The 25,216-nt window shown below is 38.6% G+C and overlaps 1 protein-coding gene across 7 annotated transcripts in view; it reads right to left on the minus strand.

The window, feature by feature from the left end:
* POU6F2 (POU class 6 homeobox 2) overlaps positions 1-25,216 on the minus strand; it is a 359,056-nt gene that overhangs the window by 81,596 nt on the left and 252,244 nt on the right. For all 7 annotated transcript variants that reach the window (XM_027675880.1, XM_027675879.1, XM_027675877.1 and 4 more), the window contains one exon: positions 20,383-20,684. In XM_027675880.1, the coding sequence (XP_027531681.1) occupies positions 20,383-20,684 (302 nt within the window). The remainder of the gene's footprint in view (positions 1-20,382; positions 20,685-25,216) is intronic.

Consider the following 25,216-nt stretch of genomic DNA (forward strand, 5'->3'; position numbering starts at 1 on the left):
TTATTTCTGCTCATTTCAGGGGCAACATGAATCCAATCTTTCTTACTCATGATAATCAAGTAGAGAGTAAAAGGAATACAGAGAGAAAGTACCATTGGCTAAGAAATAGTCTGTTGAGCGCTTCAAGAAATACCTGCTTTAAAAGATCAGAAGAGAAAGGCAAGCATGAGAACCAAATAGTTTAATATAAAATTAGAAAAAAGGCATCCAAATTAAGCTTCCTGTAATGCTCTGTAACAATACAAAGAAAATGTTCCCTGCCATTTCAAGTATTTTCCCCCCATTGACCTTGTTCGTAATCGACGGGTTGCAGACATTCAGGTATTTCTGAGTGATGGAGCAGAAAAAAAAATTCTCTTAAGGCTTAAAAAATTCAAGTGGAGACTTTGGTGGGCCCACTAATTGCAACTAATAAGATATCACACACTAAGTGCATGATCATGGAATTTAATATTCCTTGATTTTGGTCCCCATATTATGGGCTATTAATATGGAATTAAAGGAGTGTGTTAACATAGAATCAGAGAATCATAGAATCAACTAGGTTGGAACCTCTGAGATCATCAAGTCCAACCCTTGATCCAACACTGCTGTGGTTACTAGACCATGGCACTAAGTGCCACATTCCAGTCTCATCTTAAAAAGCTCCAGGGACGGTGAATCCACCACCTCCCTGGGAAGCCCATTCCAATGTCTGATTACTCTCTCCGTAAAAAATTTTTTCCTAATATTTAACCTAAGCCTCCCCTGGCACAGCTTAAGACTGTGCCCTCTTGTCCTACTGCTGGTTGCCTGGGAGAAGAGACCGACACCCACCGGGCTACAATCTCCTTTCAGGTAGTTGTAGAGAGTGATGAGGTCTCCCCTGAGCCTCCTCTTCTCCAGGCTGAACAACCCCAGCTCCCTCGGCCTCTCCTCATAGGACTTGTGTTCGAGTCCCTTCACCAGCCTCACTGTTCTTCTCTGGACCTGCTCCAGCACCTCAATATCCTTCCTGAATTGATGGGCCCAGAAATGGACACAGCACTCAAGGTGTGGCCTCACCAGTGCTGAGTACAGGGGAAGAATCACTTCCCTAGTCCTGCTGGCCACACTGTTCCTGATCCAGGCCAGGATGCCATTGGCCTTCTTGGCCACCTGGGCACACTGCTGGCTTGTGTTCAGCTTCCTGTCAATCAAAACTCCCAGGTCCCTTTCTGCCTGACTCCTGCCACTCTGTCCCCAGGCTGTAGCACTGTATAGGGTTGTTGTGGCCAAAGTGAAGGACTTGGCACTTGGCCTTGTTGAACCTCATCCTATTGGAATCAGACCATCTCTCCAGCTTGTCCGGGTCCCTCCTACCTTCCAGCTTGGTGTCATCTGCAAATTTGCTAATGGTACACTCAACCCCCTCATCCACATCATCAATAAAGATATTAAATAGAACTGGACTATAAGGTGCAAATATTAACTAGGAAAATATAACTCCAATTTAATAGAATATTTTGACCATTTCAGGCCTTTCAGATACAGTAAGAGTAGAGGAGGACAGTCAAACTGTTGAAAGTTTACAGGGTATTATGCAATCTTCCTCTCCTAGAAATACCATGAAACTGTTTACTCCTCCACAGTAAAAGGAGGTGAAAACCTGCCTCCTTCATGATACTTTGACATTTCCATATCCTGTTGTGGCTACAATAAAGCCAAAATTCAAGTAAAACACTTGAAACCTATGAATTCCCTGAAACTACCACTCAGCTTTCATATGTGAGTGATTTGCAGCCAGAGATTTGATTGAATTTTTCTTCTATTTGAAATGCTTTCACCTCTGCCCATTTTTAGGAATTCTGGATATTTTACTAGCCCAGATGCCAAGTGGTAGATAGATCTATACTATAATCAGGAGCAGGTGGAGTCCTATCCAAGCCTATCTAGTTCACGATGACACAGCAGTATGGACTTCAGTATAGGCTGTGCCTGGGATCCTGCATGTTTGCTTGGGTGGCTCGTTGCTTTTAATGCCCTGTCATAGTGTCTTCACTCTTCCAGGCACTGAGTCTTCCTTCATGAAACCTAGCCTAGTTATATTGACACCTCTGCAATGCTGCTTCTTCATTTGCAGGGCAGGCCCAGCCTGGACCAACCACCATGAGGTGGCTAGGTCTCAGCCTAGAGGTCTCAGATTCTACAGGGAAAGAGGTTTATTCTGAAACGCTTGGAAAGAACAAGGACACACTAGCATTTCTAGCCAGATGTGCTGCTGTTAAAGACTCTTCAGACAGCACTTGCTTTGCACGTAACTGCAGAATTTTCTAATCCCATCCCCAAGAGATGATCAGCATTGTAGTATTATAGTAACAGACTCACAAGGAAAACACTCTACAGATATATGTCCATATTGAGAATTCCCCATCTACTTGGCCAGTAATGAATCTTAAATTTTCTCAAGATCATTGCTCATCACCTGAACAAGTACTGAAGAGTAAATGAAAATAGCCAATCCCTGAAAAAAAAATCGTTTGATGACTGAAAAAAAATGCCATCATTGCTGTGATAACAGAAGGTTTAAAGTGTATTACTGTCGCTTCTCTATACACTTGAGGGCTGGCTACTGGGTCAGATGGTGTAGCAGTCCATGTAATCTCCTGAATGGAAAAAAATTAGGCTCAAAGTGCCAAATAGACGCCCACAACATAATATCAGGTAAAACAAACACATACCTCCTATCCTCTCTCACCAAATGTTAGAGAAATAGAGAGAAATTCCAGTCATTTCTCATTACTGTGAAGGTCAGCCTAGCTGGGAAAATTGTTTCTGCTTTACAATTCCCCAAACTGTAGAAAGCAGTTAGAGTTCTGGACAAAAACTAATGTTGCATTCAAAGGGAAAAGAGGCTGATATGGCATTGCTGCAGTAATAAGAGAATTTTTTACTCTTTCCACTTCCCTGTGAACCTAATCAACTGTGACATGAGAAAATATACTGGGCTCACCCAGCCAGAATCTGACTGCCACCTGAAAATGTCCTCAATATTCCACTGTTTGGGAGTTTACAATGATCCTTCCGACATCAATTTTGTACATGTACATCAAAATGCCATTAGAAATGCTTACAAACACCTCCTGCTCACAGGCCTCCACTCAGACTCCTATCGAAGCTAGGCTGTAAAGACTCCCCAGTGGTTGACTAAAGGTTTCTTTCGATTACTCATATGAAAGCATTTGGTTATGGAAAGGCATCTTGGGGGAGCCTGGGAGATCTAAAGATCTCCCCCCTGACCTCCCTTGTGAGCGCACTTGAATGCCATTAGGAGCAATATATATTGAGGGTACTTTAAAACCTGTCTTTAACATTTAATTAATATCTGTTGACTTATCAGGTTTCCTCATTCTCCTTGAGGTTCAACAAATAAACCATACCGTCCTGGGGTTGCAAATATGTGGCAGGGAGTAGGAAGGTGTACTGAAAGGAGAGAATGAGAACATCCTGTTACATGGATGGGTATGTTCCTGTCTTCATATACATGAACTAATGCATACGAACACCACATACATGATGCAGCTGTCAATTAATTTAGTCTTGATAAATGCTTGGCATATTTAATGCATTATTTAGTGCCACTTTTATTATTTCTCAGTGATGAAAAGCTGAATAAATCTAATGCAATTGAACAAGATATTATCATGTTCTTCTTTTGTTCTAATATTTACAGGAAATATTACAAGTGTTTGACATATAAATTGAGCATTTGACTGACTTTAATAACCATGTGATCAATAAGAAGTGATATTTTTACAACCTAAGTTCAATTTTTAAAGGGTCAGGGGTCACAGATCTTTATAAAAGCACTAAGGCTAAAAATTTATTTTCAGAACCTGTAATTCCTTTTATTTGAAAGTCTGTATTGACCTAATACCATTAAAAGTCAAATTTCGCTCATAAAGGTTCAATCCTATTGGAGCTAATGTTTAAATATTTAGGGATATAATTCAGCTGTACTTTCTAGAAGAATTTCAACACTTCCTTATATTAGAATTAGTGTTGAGTGATAGGAAGTCAATCATTAGCTATATTAAAGATTATTCTTTATCCTTGGAAGATACCAATTATTTAAAAAAAAACCAGATTAACCGTCATCCTATATATGCTCCCTATGTATCTTATACTTTTTTTTCTGTTTCAATCATCTTTCCCCCTCAAAGTAGCTTAGGAAACATCTTTTCAGTTTTCATGATTATAAAATGAAAATCAGCCAGATACAATCCAAACACCAGGCAGCCATCAGAAGAAAAGTAGTGCTCATGTTATGCTAAAGTGGCAGCTCTCTCTTCCAAACAACTGATAGAATATCATGTAACCCATACATTCACCCCCTCTTCTCCTGAGAGAGAACAAAGACAAACCAGTCTTAGTTTACATCTGGAATATTTACAGAGCTCCTTGTGGGCTTGTCTAACACTTATAGAAACTGTTTATTAAAATTTTTGGCAGACAATTCTCAAACAGAAAAGACGTACTTATACATAGTGAGTTATAGGCTCATAACATTTCTCTGCTGTTGTTTAGAATTACTTTTTTTGTAAAAGTTACCATGCACACTGGGACAAGTAGGAGGATAAGTTCTCTTTCTGGTCTGATGAACAGTGAACTATTTATATTTCAAGACAGAAAAGTAAAAGCCTTCGAGCATGTATTATTCTGCCAAATCAGGGCACTCACAAACATGTGGAGACCCTAGTTGAAGCCTCATGTCTGAATCAGGTGCAATGAAAAGCTTGAACCTGAGGCTAAGATACTATGTTATAGTAAGATACTATTTTATACTATTATGATTTCACCAGATGCCATGAATAGATTAGATTTTTAGTGAATCTATGGTTCTCAACAAAAAATAATGAACCAGAAGTCTTGAGTTGTCCAGCTGATAAAAGAAGAATGCCAGGCACTTTGCAAAGGAGCAAGTTGTAGGAAAATGGCAGTGGTTAATGCCCTGATGATTACAAACCTCAGCTCTTGCAAGTAAATCTTCTCTGCTCAGTGCTGGACCATCTTACTAGTATGACTGACTTTATTTCATAGGGCAAACCCTGATTTGTCAGCTGTTGGAAGTGGGAAGTGTACTGATCTTTTCTTTCTGCTCCTCGGATCACTACCCCTATTTCTTGATATGCTGAATCACCCCATTGGAAATTTAAAAACAGCTCCTCAATGTGAAGTTTATATTCTATACCTGGATTAATTTACAATATTTTTCACAGTTGTTTTTTCAAAAAGGCTTTAAAAAATGCCGTGGAAAAATTTATTGCGCTATTATTCTTTCCATTGGAATTGAAACTTTTTGAAAAGTGGTGGGCATTCTGACTGTGTTTAGTGTTTCCCTCCATAAGCTCCCAAAGAAAGTCTTTTGCTAGTATTGAAATTTCCCAGTTTTAAGCTCTTTATTTTGAATCCAATTTCTCAAAAGGTATGAGGTACATGTGCATAGGGTAAAAGTTAGATGGATAAAATCAGACTTAATGGTTTTATTTCATCCATGCACAGCTTTGTTAGTTGCCCTGTTCTTCTTGTTTTCTTTTTCTGGTTTCAAGTCAAATGTTTGTTGAGATGATGGAATATCCTTGGGTCTGTTTTGTGCCTAATCCTTGTAATAAGACTTTCTCTTGTGAAGAAATTACAAAATCAAATAGAGCATGTCTAGAAAAAAAATCCACAAATTTTGATACCCGTTGCTCAGATGAGGGGCAAGTCCTATCTGAAATAAGGCAACTTTTTTTGGACAGTCCTGGAAAACAGAGCAGCATTTGGATGCACTTCAGACTTCCGAGTCTGAACTTGTGATCTCTTGTGAACTCTATGACCTGAACTTGTGATCTTTTTATGGTTTGGAGTAAAGGATATTGTTAGTTTACATAATCAGATTAACCAAAACCACACACTGAAGATCAGGTTTGCATATCCTTATTGATTCATGAACGTAAATGGAGGTGATGCATGCTAGTAAGCCCTGTTTAGGTTGATGCTTGTCAAAGATTATAAAAGCCAGAGAGCTGGGAGATGTTTCTACATTTCACTAGGTGGTTTGAGGTTTCTTTGTAGGTTTTCCATGTAGATGAATGCTGTGGAAGTCAGGGTTACTATGAATAACTACGTGGAACCTAGTGCAAATGGCAGTAATGACTTTTTTCATAAGTAGTAGCCACACCAAAGGCATATCAGATATATATGCTGACACTTTTAACCACTATCTTCATTTTTATTTAGAGAATAATTGCTCTTTCTATATGCTTCTTTTTCTGCTGACTCCATTCCCCCTTGGACCTGCAGAGCCCTCAGATAAATATTCCAGGGATATCCTTTCTGTGTTCTAAGACACAGGGTAGTTTAATGACTTGTGAAAGTGTCTGTTTCAGCCTTTAAATAATTTACATGCTACCATGTTTTCCTCAGAAAACTGTGGTAATGTTCCTTCTAGAAATAAGAAGTAAGCCATTCTTGTAACTTACATTTTATAAAACACTACAGTTAGAAAACAAACAAATGAAAAAGGATTTATCAGACACAGCTATCTCTATAGAAGAATTAAGGTCCTTTGCTAACAGGCAGCCTAAAACTGATTACTATGATTCAGCCAGTTATGTGTGAAAAACAAACAAAGAAATCAACAAATATCAAATGGCAAATTTTTCACCCACCCACCTGCCTTAGGTGTTTGGGCTGCTCTCCTGACTCACAAGCAATAGCACACCCCAGGACAAAGAACATGTGCCATTGCCTTCAAAGCCCTTTATTTTTCTTTAATTTGCTCACTTGGAGTCTGGACAGAAACTTCCTGTGGGACAGACCTGACTCACAGCCCATCAGTTGCATAGCTTCGATCTAAAAGTGCTTTACTACCTCTTCTACTTTCTTCTTTCTGGACCACTGACGATGGTCTATTCACAAAGTTTTGTACTTTTCCTACTATTTTTCCTAGTGTGTTTTTACTAATGTAATCCTTAGTATCATTAAACTAATGTAAATATGAATCACTGAGAGGACTTTTAAAGCACTTATTATAAAGTTTCTGAATGATGATATATGCTCATTTATATATACACTATACTATACATTTAAGAGTTCAGTAATTCAGATAAACACAGGCTATTGTATGAACCAGGCTGGCTTGGTCTGAGGTTGCCCTGAATTTTGGCATTTGCAAATTGTCAGTGGTAAATTTCCTGTGGTAAAACCTACAGACATGAGCAAGACTTTTCTAAGAAATCCAGAGGCTGAAATCCGTATCTTTACTCCTTTGAGGGCTAAGTAATAATTTGTACAGTTCACGTCAATGGTAGTAACTCAACCCTTCTGAAAATTAGATCAATGCTTATTCAAGAAACTAACATTAGACTTTTGCAGCATATTATTTAATTTTAACTTGTCTACACTTCTTTAGTCCAAAGGCAAATAGAATATAATTACACTAGGATAGGAAAAATTTGATAATGTTGTAGGCAGCCTTACATTCAAAAATCCCTATTGTCACTTTCCCCCAATAACTCCATCAGTGACATACTATTGTATCTCTCAGTCATAATCAAGTGAGATTAAAATTATTCTGAAAAGTAAATGCATGAGGAAACAATAGGAGGTACACATCAACACAAAGGATGCAATGGCCCACAGTGCATGTACTAAAGCAAAGGTATTCATTGTCTCACTATCATAACCATTGGGTTTACGACTCTTTTCACAGATGTCAAAGGATGTTTTAAATTAGCTTCAACTATTGTATGATCAGGCTTGATTAAGAGATGGCTTTTGTTGGACCTCAGCATGCTGAGTAGTGCCAACTCTGAGAACAGTGTAATGAAAAGAAAATGAATAGGTATGGGAACACATTTAGTACTTCATTTCTAGCATTTTCTCATCCTCCTCAACCGTTGATGTAGCCAAATATCTTAATATTCACTTCTGAACAAGATTTAGGCTCCAATAACGTAACACAAATGTGTATGATGAGAATATTTAACCAGTGCAATATTTTACCACAAACTTAAAGCACTGCCCCTAGATGATACAGACCACTAACTAAATCAGTCCTCTGCAACAAAATGGTGGTTACATCAGGTTATTTTTTGTGTATATATAAGCCCTCCATAAATACTTTACTAAACATTTGTTTCATGGCATGGATTTAAGCTTGAGAAGCTTCCCTCTATTTTTGAAAAATTAATAGGAGAATTTTGTAAAAAAGAAAAAGAAAGTATAACACACATACAGACCATTCAAATTCTGACTCTTCAGACCCAGGAGTTGTTCTTACACATTTGTAGTTAAGTATGTTGGTACCTCTCACCTGCTTTCCATTGCCTACATATTACTGACATTACTACAGGTTAAGACTGAGTTCTAAAGCTGTTTCCATCACTAGTGAGTGCTTATTTTCAACATTTTTAAGTGAAGATGTGAACAAACCTTCGAAAAGTGACTGAATATTTCAATGCCAATATATTTTGCATGTAAAATATAAAAATCTCTGTGTGTTGCATTTGAAATCTGATAAATATTTATTTTCAATGCTGTTTGCTTTTAATCTGTTCAGGATATCATTCCTCCAGCTCCTTAGTACTTAAACAAAAATGGCATTTACATTACAATATTGCTTGCCAACAATCTCATTTTCTGGTTTAGTCAGCAGGCTTCATGCTTGATTAGTCTTTAATTATACAAATACCTACATATTAAAAAAAGTTTTCTTTTTTCCATATTTTGAGTATGTAATTATTTTCTCTTGCATGCAATAACCTTTAATTTTAGGATTAAGCAACTGATTCGCTTTAGTATGGATGAATTTTTTCAAGTGTTAAAGCAAATTTGGTTATTGTATTATGAGTAGGAAAATTAGCTTTAGGAAAACCTTTCATTAGTGCATTTGACAGCACAGTGAGCATCTGACAGAAACTTCAAAATATTCAATATACTTGAAAACAAAATATATACCTATTCTGTGTCCTCTGAAGTCAACAGCAATACTACTCTGAATTCAGCATGAGAGTGACTGGGGCTATGCAATTCCTCCTTTGAATATTCCTTGCTTTTGTAGTATTAGTGTTACAGCGGTATCTAGAAGCCCAATGCGAGATCAAGGCCTCATTGCATTATACCAAAAAACAGTAAAAGATTTCAGTGTAAAGCGATCAAACAATGGTGGGAGAATCAACAAAGGAACAGAAAGACGAAGTGACATCCCAGACAGTGACAAACCTGGGACTGCAATCTGGTGCTCCTGACTCCAACAACGCATTTACTAGAGCATTTTGCTTCCTGATGCAAATTATTTTTCAAAGTGAATTCAGTAAGCAAATGCATGACTTGATGATGAGATTAGAGCTAAATATGCAGATTTTATTTGGCAGTAAAAGAATTCCCTCCCCTCCTTTTGCTGCAGTTTTCACTTATGAGAGCTTGGACTGCCAAGTTTGGGTCTACAGGACTGACATATGTTATCTCTATACCTGCTTGTACATTTGAAGTACCAGTGATTTCCCCCTAGACATACTCTTTGAATGTCTATGGGGAAAACATCAAGGATATTTAGAATGGCTTGGTTTTCTCAAGTTTTGTTTATTTTTGTATTTGTTCTACATGAACTGAAAATTCTGCCAGACACATTTTGATTGTATGGAGAACATGCTTCAGAGTCAGAAGACAGGTAAAATAAAGAAAACAAGGAAGCTGCAATTATATAAAGTTGGGGAGGGAGAAGAGGGGGAAGACTTCATAGTGGCATATTGAGCTTGCTCCTGTCTCATTTGAGAGCTATGAGAAACCTTCTGCCAACTTCCATAGTAGTGGTGTTAGGTCTTATTATAAACTGAAAAGTTGCAGACAGAAGTAGGATGGAAATGCACACAGCATCTTATTCCAGAGTGGTGATCAGTGGTAAAATATCAGCCTTTCACAATGCTAATAGTGGGGGTTTTTATCTCTCTCTCCCAGGATAAAAGGCACTGTAAGTAACAAAGATAACTTTTTTCTTCCCTCTCCTTCTCCCAACATTTTCCTTCTCCTCCCTAAGATCAGGCCCTGTCCCTAAGGAATTCTACACTGATGGAAATTGTATCCTCAGATGAATCCTGAGAATGAGACTGACTTCTCCTTACTTACCCCTTCCCAGATCTTGATCCCAGTACAGCCCTAATCTTCATCATCTGCCCCAGCTATCTTCTGTCCTGTTTCAGCTTCCAGCCCACAAAGATAGCTACCCAAACTGGGATGAAAGCAATAAGACAGAGACAGCATTCCATCTGGGTTTGGCTACTCAGCAGGTTGAAAACAGAGTTATAAGGTTACTGTGGTGAAAAACATGAGAGCATTAGCATTTATCGCTTGTTATCACATTCATTCAGAACTATCTTCTTATACCAGTTTACTGGTCATCTGTAGTAGAGAGGACCACTCTGTAATGTGACTGAGCCCATACTTCAGGGTTCAGCACCAATATTTTCTCTAAGGGACTAGTATCCTCCCAGATCTGACTGCTTCCCCGGTGCTTTTTACAAGTATGTAAGTAGTTCTTAACAGTTATACGAAGATATTGCAGCAGCGATTGCTGCTTTAAAGAACCTCAGTTTCTTTAAGAATGGAAATGCACCATCATCATTCCTTCAGTAAAAGGATAATCCTAGCAGTATAAGATGTGCTGTTTTCATACGTCATTTTTTCTCCTCTGGAAACTCAGCTTTGCCTTCCAATGTCTTCCACAAATACAACCCAGCTTGAATCTCCAACTGGAATTCTCACAGGATATTAGGTCACGTCTAAGTTATCCAAAATAACTCAAGTTCCTGTCCTGTGGGAAATTATCTGAAATTATCCTAATTTATCAAGTAATTTCTGATGCAAATGAAGGCGAAAGGTGGACTATGGAAATGTTTCAGCCAAAAAAAATTTGCTTTTGAAAATGATTAAGTATTTTAGCAGATTTCAAATCATCACCAGGAATTAAAATATTTTCAATTTCTTTTGTTAAAGCATTATTTCTTTGGCAATTCAATATAACAAATTTTTTATATACATATTAAACTGATTTTAAGTAAAAGCTATCCTTAGTTCTTTCAATTTCCGAGGTCTAAAATAGAAAATTAAAATGAAATTTTGGGCAGGGGAGAAACCAACTTTACAGAACTACATCATTGTTGGAAAAGAAAAATCACACAGAAAATTCCAGATATTACAGTATCAAAACAAAAATTGGGTGTATTCCAGAGGTAAGACTTTTTTTTTCTGAGAGTCATAGTGCTCATCTATACTTTCTTGCTTTCTTTCCTTTACTTCATTTCCTTGCTCAGCTGGTGGCAAACTTCATTTCTTGACTTTGTGGATCCGCAGCAAAAAATACAGCGGTGTTAGAAGATAAGTTGTCCTAAAAATCTTTCAAAGTTTGCTGATGGGACAAATATTAGGAGACTTGTAGAAGGCTTCTCTTTCAGATGAAAGAGAAGCCCCTTAAGACCCACAAGGCATCACCTTCTAACATGGATTCAATCAGTGATTTGTATATTTTAAAAAAAAAAAGGTTATAATAGTAGAACATAATATATGATAAGTACACAGTTTAAAAATAAATTTTAAGATCATCAAGTCTGATTGTTGATTTCCTAGGAAGGACAGATGTTGCTATCTGCTCATTTGCTTAAATAATTCTAATTTCCTCATATCCTAACTGACTAGGAGCTCTTAAAAAGACACATTTTCTGACTGTGCCTGAGGTGGTAACCTCTGACTTTTTAATTTTCCAGTTTCCACATAATTAATTGTTGATTACTTCAAACAAAAGTAGAAGGTTGGCAGAGAAAGGCAAAAAATGAAATAAGAAGGATTTGAAAAGCTCATGTTTCCAGTGTAACCCCTTCGATAAAAGGATATTTTTTCTTTTGCCTAAATTGTTTCTAGTTGCAGCTCTAAGGTCAGAATAAGCCAAGAGAATGAATGGAACAAGCATCCTGATGGGCTGCCTGAAGCTGCCTGGTGTTACGGATCAGCGTAAAACCAGCTCTCTTTCCTCTGCCTGGGCCGATGTAACTCACTGGAGTGGCAAATTACATCAGACCTACAGCTGTAACCCGACATTATGATTAATTTGATCAGTAATTTCTCCTGTTTTTCATTTTAATCGGTGTGACTATTCTGCTGTGGCAGGTCTTTCAGATCTAATTAAGATAAATTTCAGAGTAAAAGACTTGGCAGAATTTTCGAGTCAAATCCGAGCGTCAAGTGTGAAGACCTGCAGCACTAGTCAATCAATTTCCAGTAAAGACGGCAGACTGTAACTCAGCAATCAACCCATTAACACTTAAGCAAATTTCATAATCTCCAGACCTGTGCTTAGTTACTCTCTCAAAATATTCTGGCTACCAATAAAAAAGAGAAAGTATTACTTTTTTTAAACACCTGCATCTGCTAAAACCACCGACAGAATCCACAAGTGGACACTTGGATAGATCTCAGCAATAGTGCCAAAAAAAAGGCTTAATTTTAAAATTTAAAACGTAGTCTAGACTGTCCTTTTTTTCTTCCTTTTTTTTTTTTTTTCTGGCAGTATCTAGGAGCTGAGCAACCTCCTGTAGGTGCTTTGTTGTACAAGGAGCCTTAATGACAAAGCATCAGGGCTATACGACTTCTAGAATATTGCTCCTTGTATTCAAAAAGCCCCAAGCCCACCGGGTTCTAAGTGTTCATTTGGCCCACTTGCTTCCAAGTAGAAGAATTTTTTTCTTGTAGAACTAGAAACCTGTGATGAATTGCAAATTTTTTTTTCTTTATTACAAAGAGATGAGGAATATGAAAAATAGGGGAAAATAAAGTAATGTTTTGGAATATTCTCTACTTTCTTTAAAAATTTTGGAAATATGGGTGAAAAAAGAAACTAAGAGAAATGGATGCCAACAGAACAGATCCACTTGATTTACAAGAGCATCTGAGAGGCTGGGTCTTACTTTTTCTGTCCCTAAGATCCCCAAAGGTCCTACTCTCTGCCTAGAGAGGCTTTGGAAATAGAAGACCTTATGGGATATGGATCCTTTCCCAAATTTGTTATGGGAGGATGTTATTTATTTATTTTTCCACTTATTAAATACTTCAGTTACTTTGGGGAGTTTATTAAATGCTCCCATTTCAGAAGCCAGAGCTTGCTGGGCAAACAGCTCCACTTTCCTCATCTTCAGAGAACTCTCAAGTAAATGTTTCCTTTATTAGCCTCAGTGTCTGCCTGTTGGGTGCTTATAATGCCAGTTGTTTTGTTCGGAGATTAATTTCCTTTGCTTTAAATGTGAGTCAGACACCAGTACTCCCTGTGCTTCTGAAAATAGCAACACCTGCAGAGTATATTTGGATGGACCATCCAGCCAGTGCTCCAGCTGAGAGAAGGTTTCCTCAGGGAATGGAAAGATTTGTTTATAAAGTCTCTTTAAGAACGCTTAAACATCTCTGCTCTGTTTAAATGCACCATTCAGAACCTCTATAAGGTGAAGTCCCAATGCCTCAAAGATCTCAAAAAGCAGTGAACTACTGGGAGAAGAAAGACTGCTGAGGAGAAGATTTGAAATCTTACTCGGTCTGGTGGATAGATGCAGACTTTTACACACAACTGAAACTAGCCTTTCTGGGGAAATGACATCCATGCATGTCCAGGGAGACACGAAGAATAGCAGCCCTCAAACAAACTAGCTGTAGCCACAACATCAGCTGGCATGTTCCTGTGCACCAGGTCCAGGGTACAGCACAGTGCAGAGGCACCCGAGTGTTCAGACAGGACAAATTGCCATGTTGCCATAGTAAAACAGTCTAGCTGGTGGAAAACCCAGAAGGATGAGTATGACCAGAAAGTGCCAGAAGAGGTGAGAGGAGAAGAAGAAAGGAGGCCCTGGAGGCACTAAACCTCAAAACCAACAGTTTCTCAAGCAAAGTTTAAACCTGTGTGGTTCACAGAATTACTGCAGTGACAAAAAAAAAAAGCGCAAAAACAAAAGGAGAGTGCCTGAATCACAACAGCTTTTGCAATGGGTAAAAAGCATGTGTGTGTGTAGTACATGAGTACCATGACTTTCTAGATAGAGAAATTTTTACAGAAATACTTGGTTGTTCTGCTCATGAAATCACCTTTATCAACCCACAGAAATATTTACAATACTGTAAGAATACACAGAAATAAAAAACTGTCAGTAGAACAAGGTGTTCAAAACTTTCTGGACCTGGTTGAAACAAACAGAGGATGAAATAAGCAAAATATTCTGAGCAGATCACAAAGCTGAACTCTATTTAGCTGACTGCAGAGGAGTTTCCATGCTATTAGTTTAGAGCTGAGATGTAGGTCTTGCCAGTACCTTCTGGAGATCCACCTAAGATCAATACTTCAATTGGCTCACTCTAAGCAGACAGTGGGCATGAAACTTCTTGAATAAATGTCTTTTGTACTTGTCTATATCACCTGTTGCCTTGCAATGTAGATTATCTCACTCCTTATTGATACAAAAAATTAGGAAATTTTAGACAATGGATTCAAAGCACTGCATTTGCTCACCATTTATAAAGTATTTCTTTGTCAAATTGATTATGAAGTAACTTGGGAATAGATTCAGTCAGTGATGCATTGCACAGTATCATATGCTGAAGAAGGCTAGATAATTTCAGCAAAACAAAAAACCTCTGTGGGATTACTGGTGTCATAATCTTGGTCAAGTTTTCTTGATTTCAGGATTCAATAAGTATGAGAAAAATATAACAGGTCTTGGAAACACATCACAAAGACAGACCATGAGTATAGTCCTTGCAAACTTATCCCAACTGCCTTCATCAAACCAACAGAGAGTTGGTTGTTACCTCTGTATTTTAAATATATATAAATATGTCAAAGTCTCAGTAAACATGGACATTTCTTCAAAGTTGATTTTTCCTAAGTTAGAAGCTAACCAGTGAATGAGGGTGGAGGGAAAGGGAAGGGGCAGTTTATTTTTTGTGACTGTTGGAGCCTCAGACATATGTGTACATATTCTCCCTCATTTGCAGCTGAGTGTTTCAGCCTTTCTGCTTTTCTTTTCTCTACTGTTATAAAAGTGTTGAGTTTCCAAATACATTATTTAAGATTAGTATGAAAATTTAATCTAAAGGAGGTTCTGGTTTTGCTATCTTAAAGTTTGCTATTACTTGGAAGATTTTTGTGCTGTTGTCATCTCCTCACTTCCCTTCTTCCTTCTTTTTATTGTTATTTTTTTTTCTCACTCATCATCTTCCATCAGCTGCAGTTATTGTAGGTAGGCTTCTACGACAAAAGGGACTGTTCAGGAAAGAGTTCTGAAAACAGTCAGAATAATTTTACAGTAAGAAAATCTCTGGGGGTTTTCCTGTTTGTCTGTTCCTATTCACACACAAACAGAACAGTAGAAATCATTGAGAATTCTTCTATTCCTATAGTGTAGCACTCCCTTTCCAGGTCTGGCTGTGTGTACATTCATCTTATCCATATCTCTAAAACATACAGTGAATGTCACCCTGTGTGGCCATCCATCTATGAGAAGGACACTCTAAACAAACCTACGTCCTGAGGACCTCACTGCTATTGTCCAAGCTTGCTTGGCCCTGGCAGATGAACCTTAGGATTAAAGGGTGGGCTCAGTTCAGCGCAGGCTGTGTCTCACCTAAAAAATCCATTGCACAGGCTGGAAAGGTAAAAAGACCTTTCCCCAAATCTTCGTTTGCGAAGATGGGCCATTATTACAGTGAATGTCAGCACCAGAAGCTAACCTTTTTTTGGAGCCAGTTAAATATACGGTGCTGATACAAAGTGCCTTATTCTGGTAGTCAAGGAAAATAATTGGCTACTTAGTACTTAGGCATATCTGATTTTATACACCATATAATCAAGTTTCTACGAGTCCAAAGATTTAACTGAGTGGCAACTCTGTAAGAGGTGCTAACTATCCTTTGAAGTTACAACATGCTGACCATTCAAAAACTCATATATTTTTCCATGTAATAACACTGGATATTCACAGGAGAAGCATATTTGGAGAAGTTATTTTCCCAGAAGGAAAGGTTTCGAAGTCTTCAACTTGTGTCATGATATAGTCTGTCTTTCGCCTCTGGATTCCTTTGTCTCAATCAATTGACACAATGAAAGAAAAAATCGGATTATCATTATCTTTTTTTTCACCATTTTAAAATGAATGGATGAAAGTCTTACGTCATTTGCCTGACCTACCACTTCCTGAAATAGAGCTCAGCTTTGAAAAATCTTTCTCTGGTTGTTGTCTTTTGCAAATAAGTGATGATCCTTGTTCTGCAGTGGTAACCACTGTAAATCTGGAGCATAATCACTGATGATAGCAAAGAATTCAAGTCCTGGAACCTGAAGTGAGGTTTTACATCTTTCTACACAATTACTAAAAGACTCCCTAAAAAAATAGTTTTGTAACTACAATCCAGCCCATTGAACCATGTAAAGAATAGTGATAAAATTAGAGCAGAGTATTATAGAATAATCTGACAAGAATAAGTCTGAGACTTTTAACTGCTGTACACTGCACTGGATTATTAATTTCTGATCAGATACCAAAGTACTTCACCCAAGTATACCTATGCAAGTCACTTTCATTTAATTTGCCTTCTGAGAGACATGACAGCATCTGTACACCTTGAGATGTAATTGCTGTTATCATTCAGAGTTTTTTTAAACAAACACAATCATCCTCCTGAATTACTAACTTTCCATGACAATTTTTTGAGGCTGCATTTTTTTAAACTAATATCTTTCAGACAGATCCTGAATAATGTAAGAGGATAAAGCCCCCATGAAAAAATCAAGAATTCAGAAATGAAATTTCAGCTGTCAAACTTGGTTGATCTTTATTCCCTTAATATTCTTCAAACAAACCCCATTTCACTCTATTTCATAAAGAACATTACCTTAGAGGCCATAATATATCTGAATTTTGTTCTAGGTTGATTTTTAAGTTACAGTATTGAACATCAAAAAAAAATGCACATTCTAACCAGCTATTATGAGGAACTGCTGCCAGACGTGTGCTCCCTCCTTTTTTTTCTTTAAATGTTTGTGCAGAAGAAAATTATTTCAGATTCAATCCTCAAGACAGATTTACAGGGGTAAAACAGCCTTTCTCTGCAGGATTTAGAATGGAAACACAAATTTTATGGAGGAGATCTTACCACTGCTCTGATTTAGCAAAGTACCCAAACAACCATATACAAAGTGTAATAGTTCCTCTGGAACTATTTCTGAGTGTCACTTGTTTGCATATTAAAGTGTCTCAGCATTCTTGGCAATACGACAAAGCATTCTTCAAGCTCTTAATTACTTCTTAGGGAAGCTTGAGAGGTATTACACTTGCTGCACAAATGCTTTAGAAATGGCTAGAAGGCCAAAGTAATGACCCCATTCGCATCGCTTAAGATAAGGACAGAGGTACTGTGCTGAATGAAGTACTGTCCTGCACTTTGGCCACAACAACCCCACGCAGCGCTACAGGTTGGGCACAGAGTGGCAGGAGAGCAGCCAGGCAGAAAGGGACCTGGGAGTTTGGGTTGACAGGAAGCTGAACGTGAGCCAGCAGTGTGCCCAGGTGACCAAGAAGGCCAATGGCATCCTGGCCTGGATCAGGAACAGTGTGGCCACCAGGACCAGGGAAGTGATTCTTCTCCTGTACTCAGCACTGGTGAGGCCACACCTTGAGTGCTGTGTCCATTTCTGGGCCCCTCAGTTCAGGAAGGATATTGAGGTGCTGGAGCAGGTCCAGAGAAGAGCAACAAGGCTGGGTGAAGGGACTTGAACACAAGTCCTATGAGGAGAGGCTGAGGGAGCTGGGATTGTTTAGTCTGGAGAAGAGGAGGCTCAGGGGAGACCTCATCACTCTCTACAACTATCTGAAAGGAGGTTATAGCCTGGTGGGTGTCAGTCTCTTCTCCCAGGCAACCAGCAGTAGGACAAGAGGGCATGGTCTTAAACTGTGCCAGGGGAGATTTAGCTTAGACATTAGGAAGAAACTCTTCACAGAAATGGCAATTGGGCATTCGGATGGGCTGCCCAGGGAGGTGGTGGAGTCACTGTCCCTGGAAATATTTAAGAAGAGACTGGATGTGGCACAGTGTCATGGTCTAATTGACAGGGTGGTGTTGGGTCAAAGGTTGAACTAGATGATTTCAGAGGTCTTTTCCAGCCTAGTGGGTTCTGTGATTCTGTGAATTCTGGCTTCTCTTCTGGATGTCAGTACGCAGCATTTTTGTGAACAAACTTTGGGTTTCCATAGCTATTTACATGACAAGGATCAAGGAGGAAAGAACATTAAAAATACTTATTCCACAATTTGTAAGTAACTCTTTAATGCTTAGAAAGAACTGACAGCAAATGAATTCTCATTACTTTACTGCTGTTCTGAAAGTGTCCCAGTCATGCAGCTGCCTTACCAGTACTGGCTAAGCTCAGCCCAGGGGGAATGCCAGACCTCTCACACTGGTGTCTTTCATTAAATCTAATCCCAATTCCTACAAAGTTTAGAGGATAGCATTTGAACTAAAATTATCTCAGAGTGCTTGGTTCTCTCCTTTCGCTTCTGCTGTCTGCCACATCCAGACTTCCCTCAGAAGGGGAGCTGTGAACTAAAGAGAGAGATATGCCAAGGTAACTATGTAGAAACATTGTCATTGGTACCTACCATGTAAGGTTTTACTTACATTTTTTGTACATCTGCAAGTGAGAGGTGACCCTGGGAACCTAACAGTGGAAAGTGCTTCTACTGACCTGTACATCACAGATGACAAGTGAAAATACTCAGATTCCGTTGAGATTTACAATGAGACCAGAGGCTATATGAGAGCTAAGACTTCAGATTCAGTGTTAGTACAACCCTCTTGAGGTATGTTGTCTAGATAATCACACTTCCTCCCTACCCCAACTGTAATTTGGGGTATGTGTGCATTTGCTTTGTTCATAAAGCTTAATGACTTTCAAAGCACAATATTTAGCAGGCATATAGTTATACAGTTAGTGTGCATACGTTACAGCTGTACCAAGACAATAAAATGTAACAGAAGCTCCTCTGAAAATATTTGTGTCTCTGTATGTCAATAATCTGCATACAAAGGAGTCCCAAAGTACTCACTAGTGTGATAGACTGGGCATTAAGTGATGCATAAGTAGCCCTTTAGACAATACAAAAGAAGTTTTAGAAACATTACTCTCTACTATAAGAAAAAGCTCAGCAAGCAAGGACACATTTCTCACAGACTTTTAAGTCTGTTATCTAAACCATTTAAAAAAATCAGATTTGATGCTATTTAGCGGAAGCTTAGATTAATGCAGGTTTCACTGGCCACATGGCAAACACAGTTTCTTGTAAACCAATTCCCTTAATTGTCTAAAAAAGGATTGTTTAATTATTAATCTAATGCAGTTTTATTTCTGCAGGAAATGGAGCCAAATCCATCAGTGTGAATAAAACATTTAAAGTGGTGTCTCAAAATTTAGAGAATAAAATTAATAGAGGCTTTGCTGGTTTCTAAGTGCAGTTCCACTGCCTACTGAATGAGACTCCATTCACTTCACAATCTACCCTGCTGTTCAGAATCATACTTATCGGTACATACAACAGTCAAACTGTTCTTGCACAATATGAATATGGCATGACCCATGTAGTGCAAGAACACCAAATCCTAATAACATAGGACCACCGGATCAGAGCTCTCCTGTTTCTGCCCAGGAGTTTCAAGATGGGCAGAGCCAACCATCAGTAAAGGTGCCATAGCTGTTGGTCTATTAAAAAATATCCATATCACTGGATTGAGCATCTACAAAAAGCACTAACTGGCATCTTTAGCTTTGGAGTCTATACTGAGAATTTTAACAGAAGTATTTGGTTCTTAGCAGGATAAAAATTAGGACTGTGATTTCAAGAGGAGGGATAACCCATCCATCCCTTTCACATGTCCATCAGCAAAGGCTCTATTTCTTTATGGGACAGTCAGGACCATCTGGTAGTGAACAGATAACATTGTTGTCCCTTAAGTTATCATAAAGGGTAACTGCCGGAAAAATGCCATTTGTGAATGTCACATGATGAATCTGTGGAAAAAATTAGAGAGTTTTCTATGGGTTTGCAATATGTAGTCTAAGAGCAAAAGCATTTGCTTCTCAGAAAGAAACAACCTAGAACCTTCATTAGGTATGCTTTTCTGACGTATCAGGCCTTTTAGCTGTTCTAAGCTGAATGCCTGTAAGTATTAAGTAATACAAGGTGGAATTTCTCAGCCTGTGTGGTCAAAAGACATAACCTTCACTTGATTTCTCAGTACAGTGAAAGAGAACGCACTTGCTGTTGTTAGACCATTAGAGATTTTTATGTAACATCCTACCTGCAGTGGATTTGGTGAAGTAAGAGGAGATGGAAGTCCATGCCCTGGTGACTGGCTGGGTTTCTGAGGGGAGCTGGAGGACTGTGGGACCAGAGGAGGTTGAGTCTGGCTCTGGGACTGTGTTTGGTTCTGCTGCGGTGGTGCTGATGGCTGTGGCTGTGACTGCTGGGTCTGCTGGGGTGGCTGTGGAGTCTGTGCCTGCTGACCTTGCTGCTGCTGCTGGTTTTGCTGCTGCTGCTGTTGGTGCTGGAGCTGCTGAAGATGCTGAAGCTGTTGAAGCTGGGAGTTCAGGGATGAGGTAGCTGTGAATTGAAGAGAGCTCAGGGAGTTATGCAAGTTTCAGTAATACCTGTTGTGTGAAAGACATTTGGATTAAATTCTTTTTCTGTTACTCTGGGGGTCACACTGCTCACTGAGAACAGGTGGCCTCAAACTTCAGGATGTGGCAGGAAATTGTTCCCATAAGAAATAGCCTGTGGTTCTGCCAGTATAATTCTGTGGTAAGAGCTTGACTTCACTAGGGGCAATGAAAGTAAACCTTTGAAAGGGTTATAGGTCTGCCCACAGGATGGGGGTCAGAGCTGACCAGCAGTCTTTGCTCAGACAAGCTTACCAGCGAAACCAATGGGAATATTACGTGCCTACAACAGCTTGTCACTGTACACGGTACAGTAAAAACTCATAACATGAACCGGTGCTGTTATATAAAGGAGGAGAAAGCCAGAATTGTAAAATAAAAGATGCTCTGAAAGGAGGTTTGTCATGTCATTATGCAACAGGTATCAGGAAATAAAACATTGAGCTGTGAAATTTCGGTTGAAATGCCTAGGTAGCAAAAATGCCCAATAAAATATGTGTGTCTCTGAAATAAGAATTGCTCCTTATAATTCACATCTAAAAGCTATGAATTCCTTCTTGTGACTTGCACTGCTCACTTACTTCTGGTAGTAAAGATCTGCTGTGTTTTGCTAGCATGTGCTCCAAATATGAGGCTTGGAAATGAGTGGCTCATGTTAACCTGCTGGCACAGAGGAGCAAGCCTTATTTCCCAGAGACACTTTCAAATTGACTCGGGCATTCATTAAATTCAGGAAGGCAGAAAGTGTGTCATAAGGATGTCACTAAGGAAGAACAGCTTTAAGCAGCAGCTAGAGCATCACAAGAGCCTGATGCTTTCTGGGGTTATGCCCCGAAAAAATCACCTGGGTCTCCGGCCTTACCCACTTTAATCAACATCTCAGGGATTGTGTTAGTTAGCTACAAGATCCCAAGAGGAGCAGCTTGCAAGGTCATTACACTATTTTTCACTCTGTATACTACTTTGCCAACACCACCCTGTATTCTAATTTCTAACCACAGAAGCCAAAGTAAACTGGGAATGAATCAAATTTTTTATTTCTAAAATGGCATTCAGATTTCATGGCCAGAAACTCCGTTCACCAAGTTATTTGCGGACTGGCAGATACAGACAAGTCATCTCCACTTTCTTTTCATGCCAACATCCCTATTTCAGCTTTCTAGATGTCTATGCCCTGGGGTTGAACCTGACGTCTTGGTACGACTTATGAAATCAATGAGCCATAAACTGGAATAAGCAAAAGAAAAAAGAAAAGAAAGTGGAGAAAAATGAGGCAGAATGGGTAAGCCAGAAAAGCCTGTGTGAAGAAAAAGTGTGAGGCTTGATAGGAAGAGCTGTTGGTTATCCATTCGTATACTTGTAGCTGCTCTAAATTTTCTTTCAATAGATGTGGGAATCAAACTACAAATATGCCTTTACAAGAATTATAGCCATGTGTATGTGACTTCAACAAGGAACCTGGATAATGCAGAGAAGGAGGACCAGTAATACCAATATATTTCCATCACGAAAGTCCCATCAGAAGTTTTGTGTTTCAACATAAAGTGACCATCAGATTAAAAACATGCATAGTATCTCATGCAAAAGAAATCACCCTGGAGAAGTAAGGGTCCACTCCCATCAATTTCTTGATGAGAACTTGTACCTAATGCCCCAAAGCCGAGAGGGTAGTAAGTGGAAATATAATCTAAGGCATAGGACGGTTTGAATACAAGAAAGCAACTGCATAGATGAATATTAACCATAGCATGAAACATCTCAGATGTCAAGGAAAACTATTCATCAGTTCTATCTGTAGGTATGTACACAGAGGCAGAAAGATCCTTCCTATTCCCATGAGGAAAAAAGAACTCTAGACCAGCTCTTTATCTTGTGCAGGCCATTTCTTCACCTGTGATAGCTTAGCAGACTGGATGACCTACTGATAACCAGAAACAAGACCTCAAATATAACAGACCCTTATTGCATCCACAGACTCCAATAGAGAAATTGATTAAATGACATCCCACAGAAGAATAACTTCTAATCCACATGGCTCATGGAGAGGAACGAGGGATCATTTTATATCTTATGAGCACAACTGGACAGGATGAGACAAAACCTTCTTATCTAGGAGTAGAAAAGCTTTGCTTTCACTACTGCTCAATACTTGAACGTTGGTGAATGCAGGAATATTGATAACTCTACTATATAAACTTTTGTGCTGGAAATGAAGACATTCTTGCTGGGGTGAAGGTACTCCCTGAAGGACAACCTTGTTGATGGAGAAAAGTTACTTCATGGAAAAGTTTCCAGGTTCATTGCCAGCAACTGCACAAAGTTATTCAATTAACTTCTTGAGTTTTCATATAATTCCTTTAAAAAGCCTCTTTGAAACCTATCATCATGCTGAGCTTTAAATTGCATTGAAGTGCCTTAGTGAGGTATGACTGTTTAACATAGTGTCACTAAACAAACAGATAAGGACTTGGAAGAAGGACTGTTAGATCGGGAAAGGCATTCTCAAAGCCACACAGTAGGTGTACTGCAGAGGTGGTTTTAGGGCTCTGTATCATGCCTGCAGTCCGTTGTTCATGCTGCTGGATTGCACTGCCTCTCATAGTGTGAGTATCCACAGCAGGGGTTGTGTCATATTATTGTTTGCAATCAAATCCAATCCAACTCCTAGAGCTTGCTTGCGTAGCTCATCCATTATAAATCGTATACCTGTCTAACATTTGTCACTTTCTGCAGAGCTTGGAGTCTGATGGAATTTCAGGTGGTACAACAGTGTTATGTCTGCGTGTATAAAAGATAACATGCACTGCCTACCTCACAGGAATCTTTTTTATGACTTACTGGCTAACAGCTGGGTAAAACTTTGACATATTTAAGTGACAAGTGCCTACTTTCTTTCAGAATTGCATTCAAGAATTAAAGAGGCTTGCAAAGAATCACAGAAAGTTCTTTCAGTGGTTAAAAAAGTCAACATCAAGTGCCACTTTAAAAGAGAGACAATTAACTTAAAATGCATGCAAGCTATGAAAAAGAGAGACAATTAACTTAAAATGCATACAAGCTATGAAAAACCATGAGGAAAATCCACAAAAGCTGTGTGACATTTCAACTTTCCTTAAGAAAAATACAAATTGAATATACGGTAGGTATACATATCAGGTATCCAAGAAGACAGTAAGATGAACTAATACCCACAAGGAAGCAATGGCACAAGGGATTTTCAAATCTAGTGTTCAACTAGAATTTCTTGGTTGCTGTGGTGCCATGGCAGACTTCCCATGGGATCACCCCATAGTTTATGATCCTACTTTAAGCAGATTATGGTTAGTCACAGTATCAAAGCATTTAAATTAGAATAAGAGATATGGAGTTAAGTGGAGCAAATGGATGGTCAAGAGGCAGTGAAAGCAAACTTTCTGATCTCCTAGGTCATCTATATACTTGTCATAGACCTCAGGCTACTTTAAGGATCAGGTGAAGTTATGACGTAAGGAACACACTCCTTCTTGACTTTCTTCGGGGGATACTTTAGGCACAGTGGTGCCATGAATTTACAAAATTTGCACAAAATGTGTTGTTTCATATTCTGTTTCTCTGCTGGTTAACTACAGAGAAAACTGAAATGAAATTAAAATGCCCCTATGTCAAGTAGATTGTTGCAATGGGAAAAATTCACCTCTGATGCAACCATGCTGAAATAACCAGCCTGATCCATAATAAGGGAATGACTGAGTCTTTGTTTTAGCAGGAAAACTGAAAAGCCTCTGTCTTGTATTCTCAATCCTGATTGTATTAACTGAAAGTAGTAGCAATTGCCTGCTGCCTCTGGCTAAAATGTTATAATGTAAGTATGGAATATCCCTGGTTGTATTTTAAATAAAAACATACATTTTAAAGCTTAATCACAATTCTTCAAAAAGCAAGGAACATAAGTAGGCCCACAAATGTTTATATAATGAAAACAATTTAAAATTAGGACTCTTTATTTCACCTCTCCTTTGCAATATGAAATCAGATTCTTAAGACCTCTTTGGTGTTTGGCAGAAGATCAAATTAATGTTCAGGGATTCAATTCATATCTAGAATCTGCTCTTGTGGATAAGCTTCACATAATGTCTGATTTATTTCATTAATGTTTTGTGCATGTTTGTTTCTGTGTAAAGAGGGAAAAGGGGTAGGAGGAATAAGAAATAATTTTAGCTTACAAACTATTGTGCTACTCTAGCATCTATCCTCCTATTTACATAATTGCATAGTTGTTCTTCAGTGCCTTGATACAATGTACAATGGACTAAAAAGAAGAAAATCATACATTAAACCTTTTCCTATTTGACTGAGCACAGAACTTGACTCTTGCCATTTCAAGGGCTTAATGCCTTTTTCCACTTCCCCAGTAATGGAAAATGGATTTGCATTGCCTTAAACTGAAAAGTGTAACTAACTTAAGCATCTGGGCTTGCGTTTAAACTGACGTGGGCC

The sequence above is a fragment of the Neopelma chrysocephalum genome, unplaced genomic scaffold (assembly GCF_003984885.1).
Source record: "Neopelma chrysocephalum unplaced genomic scaffold, ASM398488v2 Primary Assembly neopelma1_26, whole genome shotgun sequence".
NCBI classification, from domain to species: domain Eukaryota; kingdom Metazoa; phylum Chordata; class Aves; order Passeriformes; family Pipridae; genus Neopelma; species Neopelma chrysocephalum.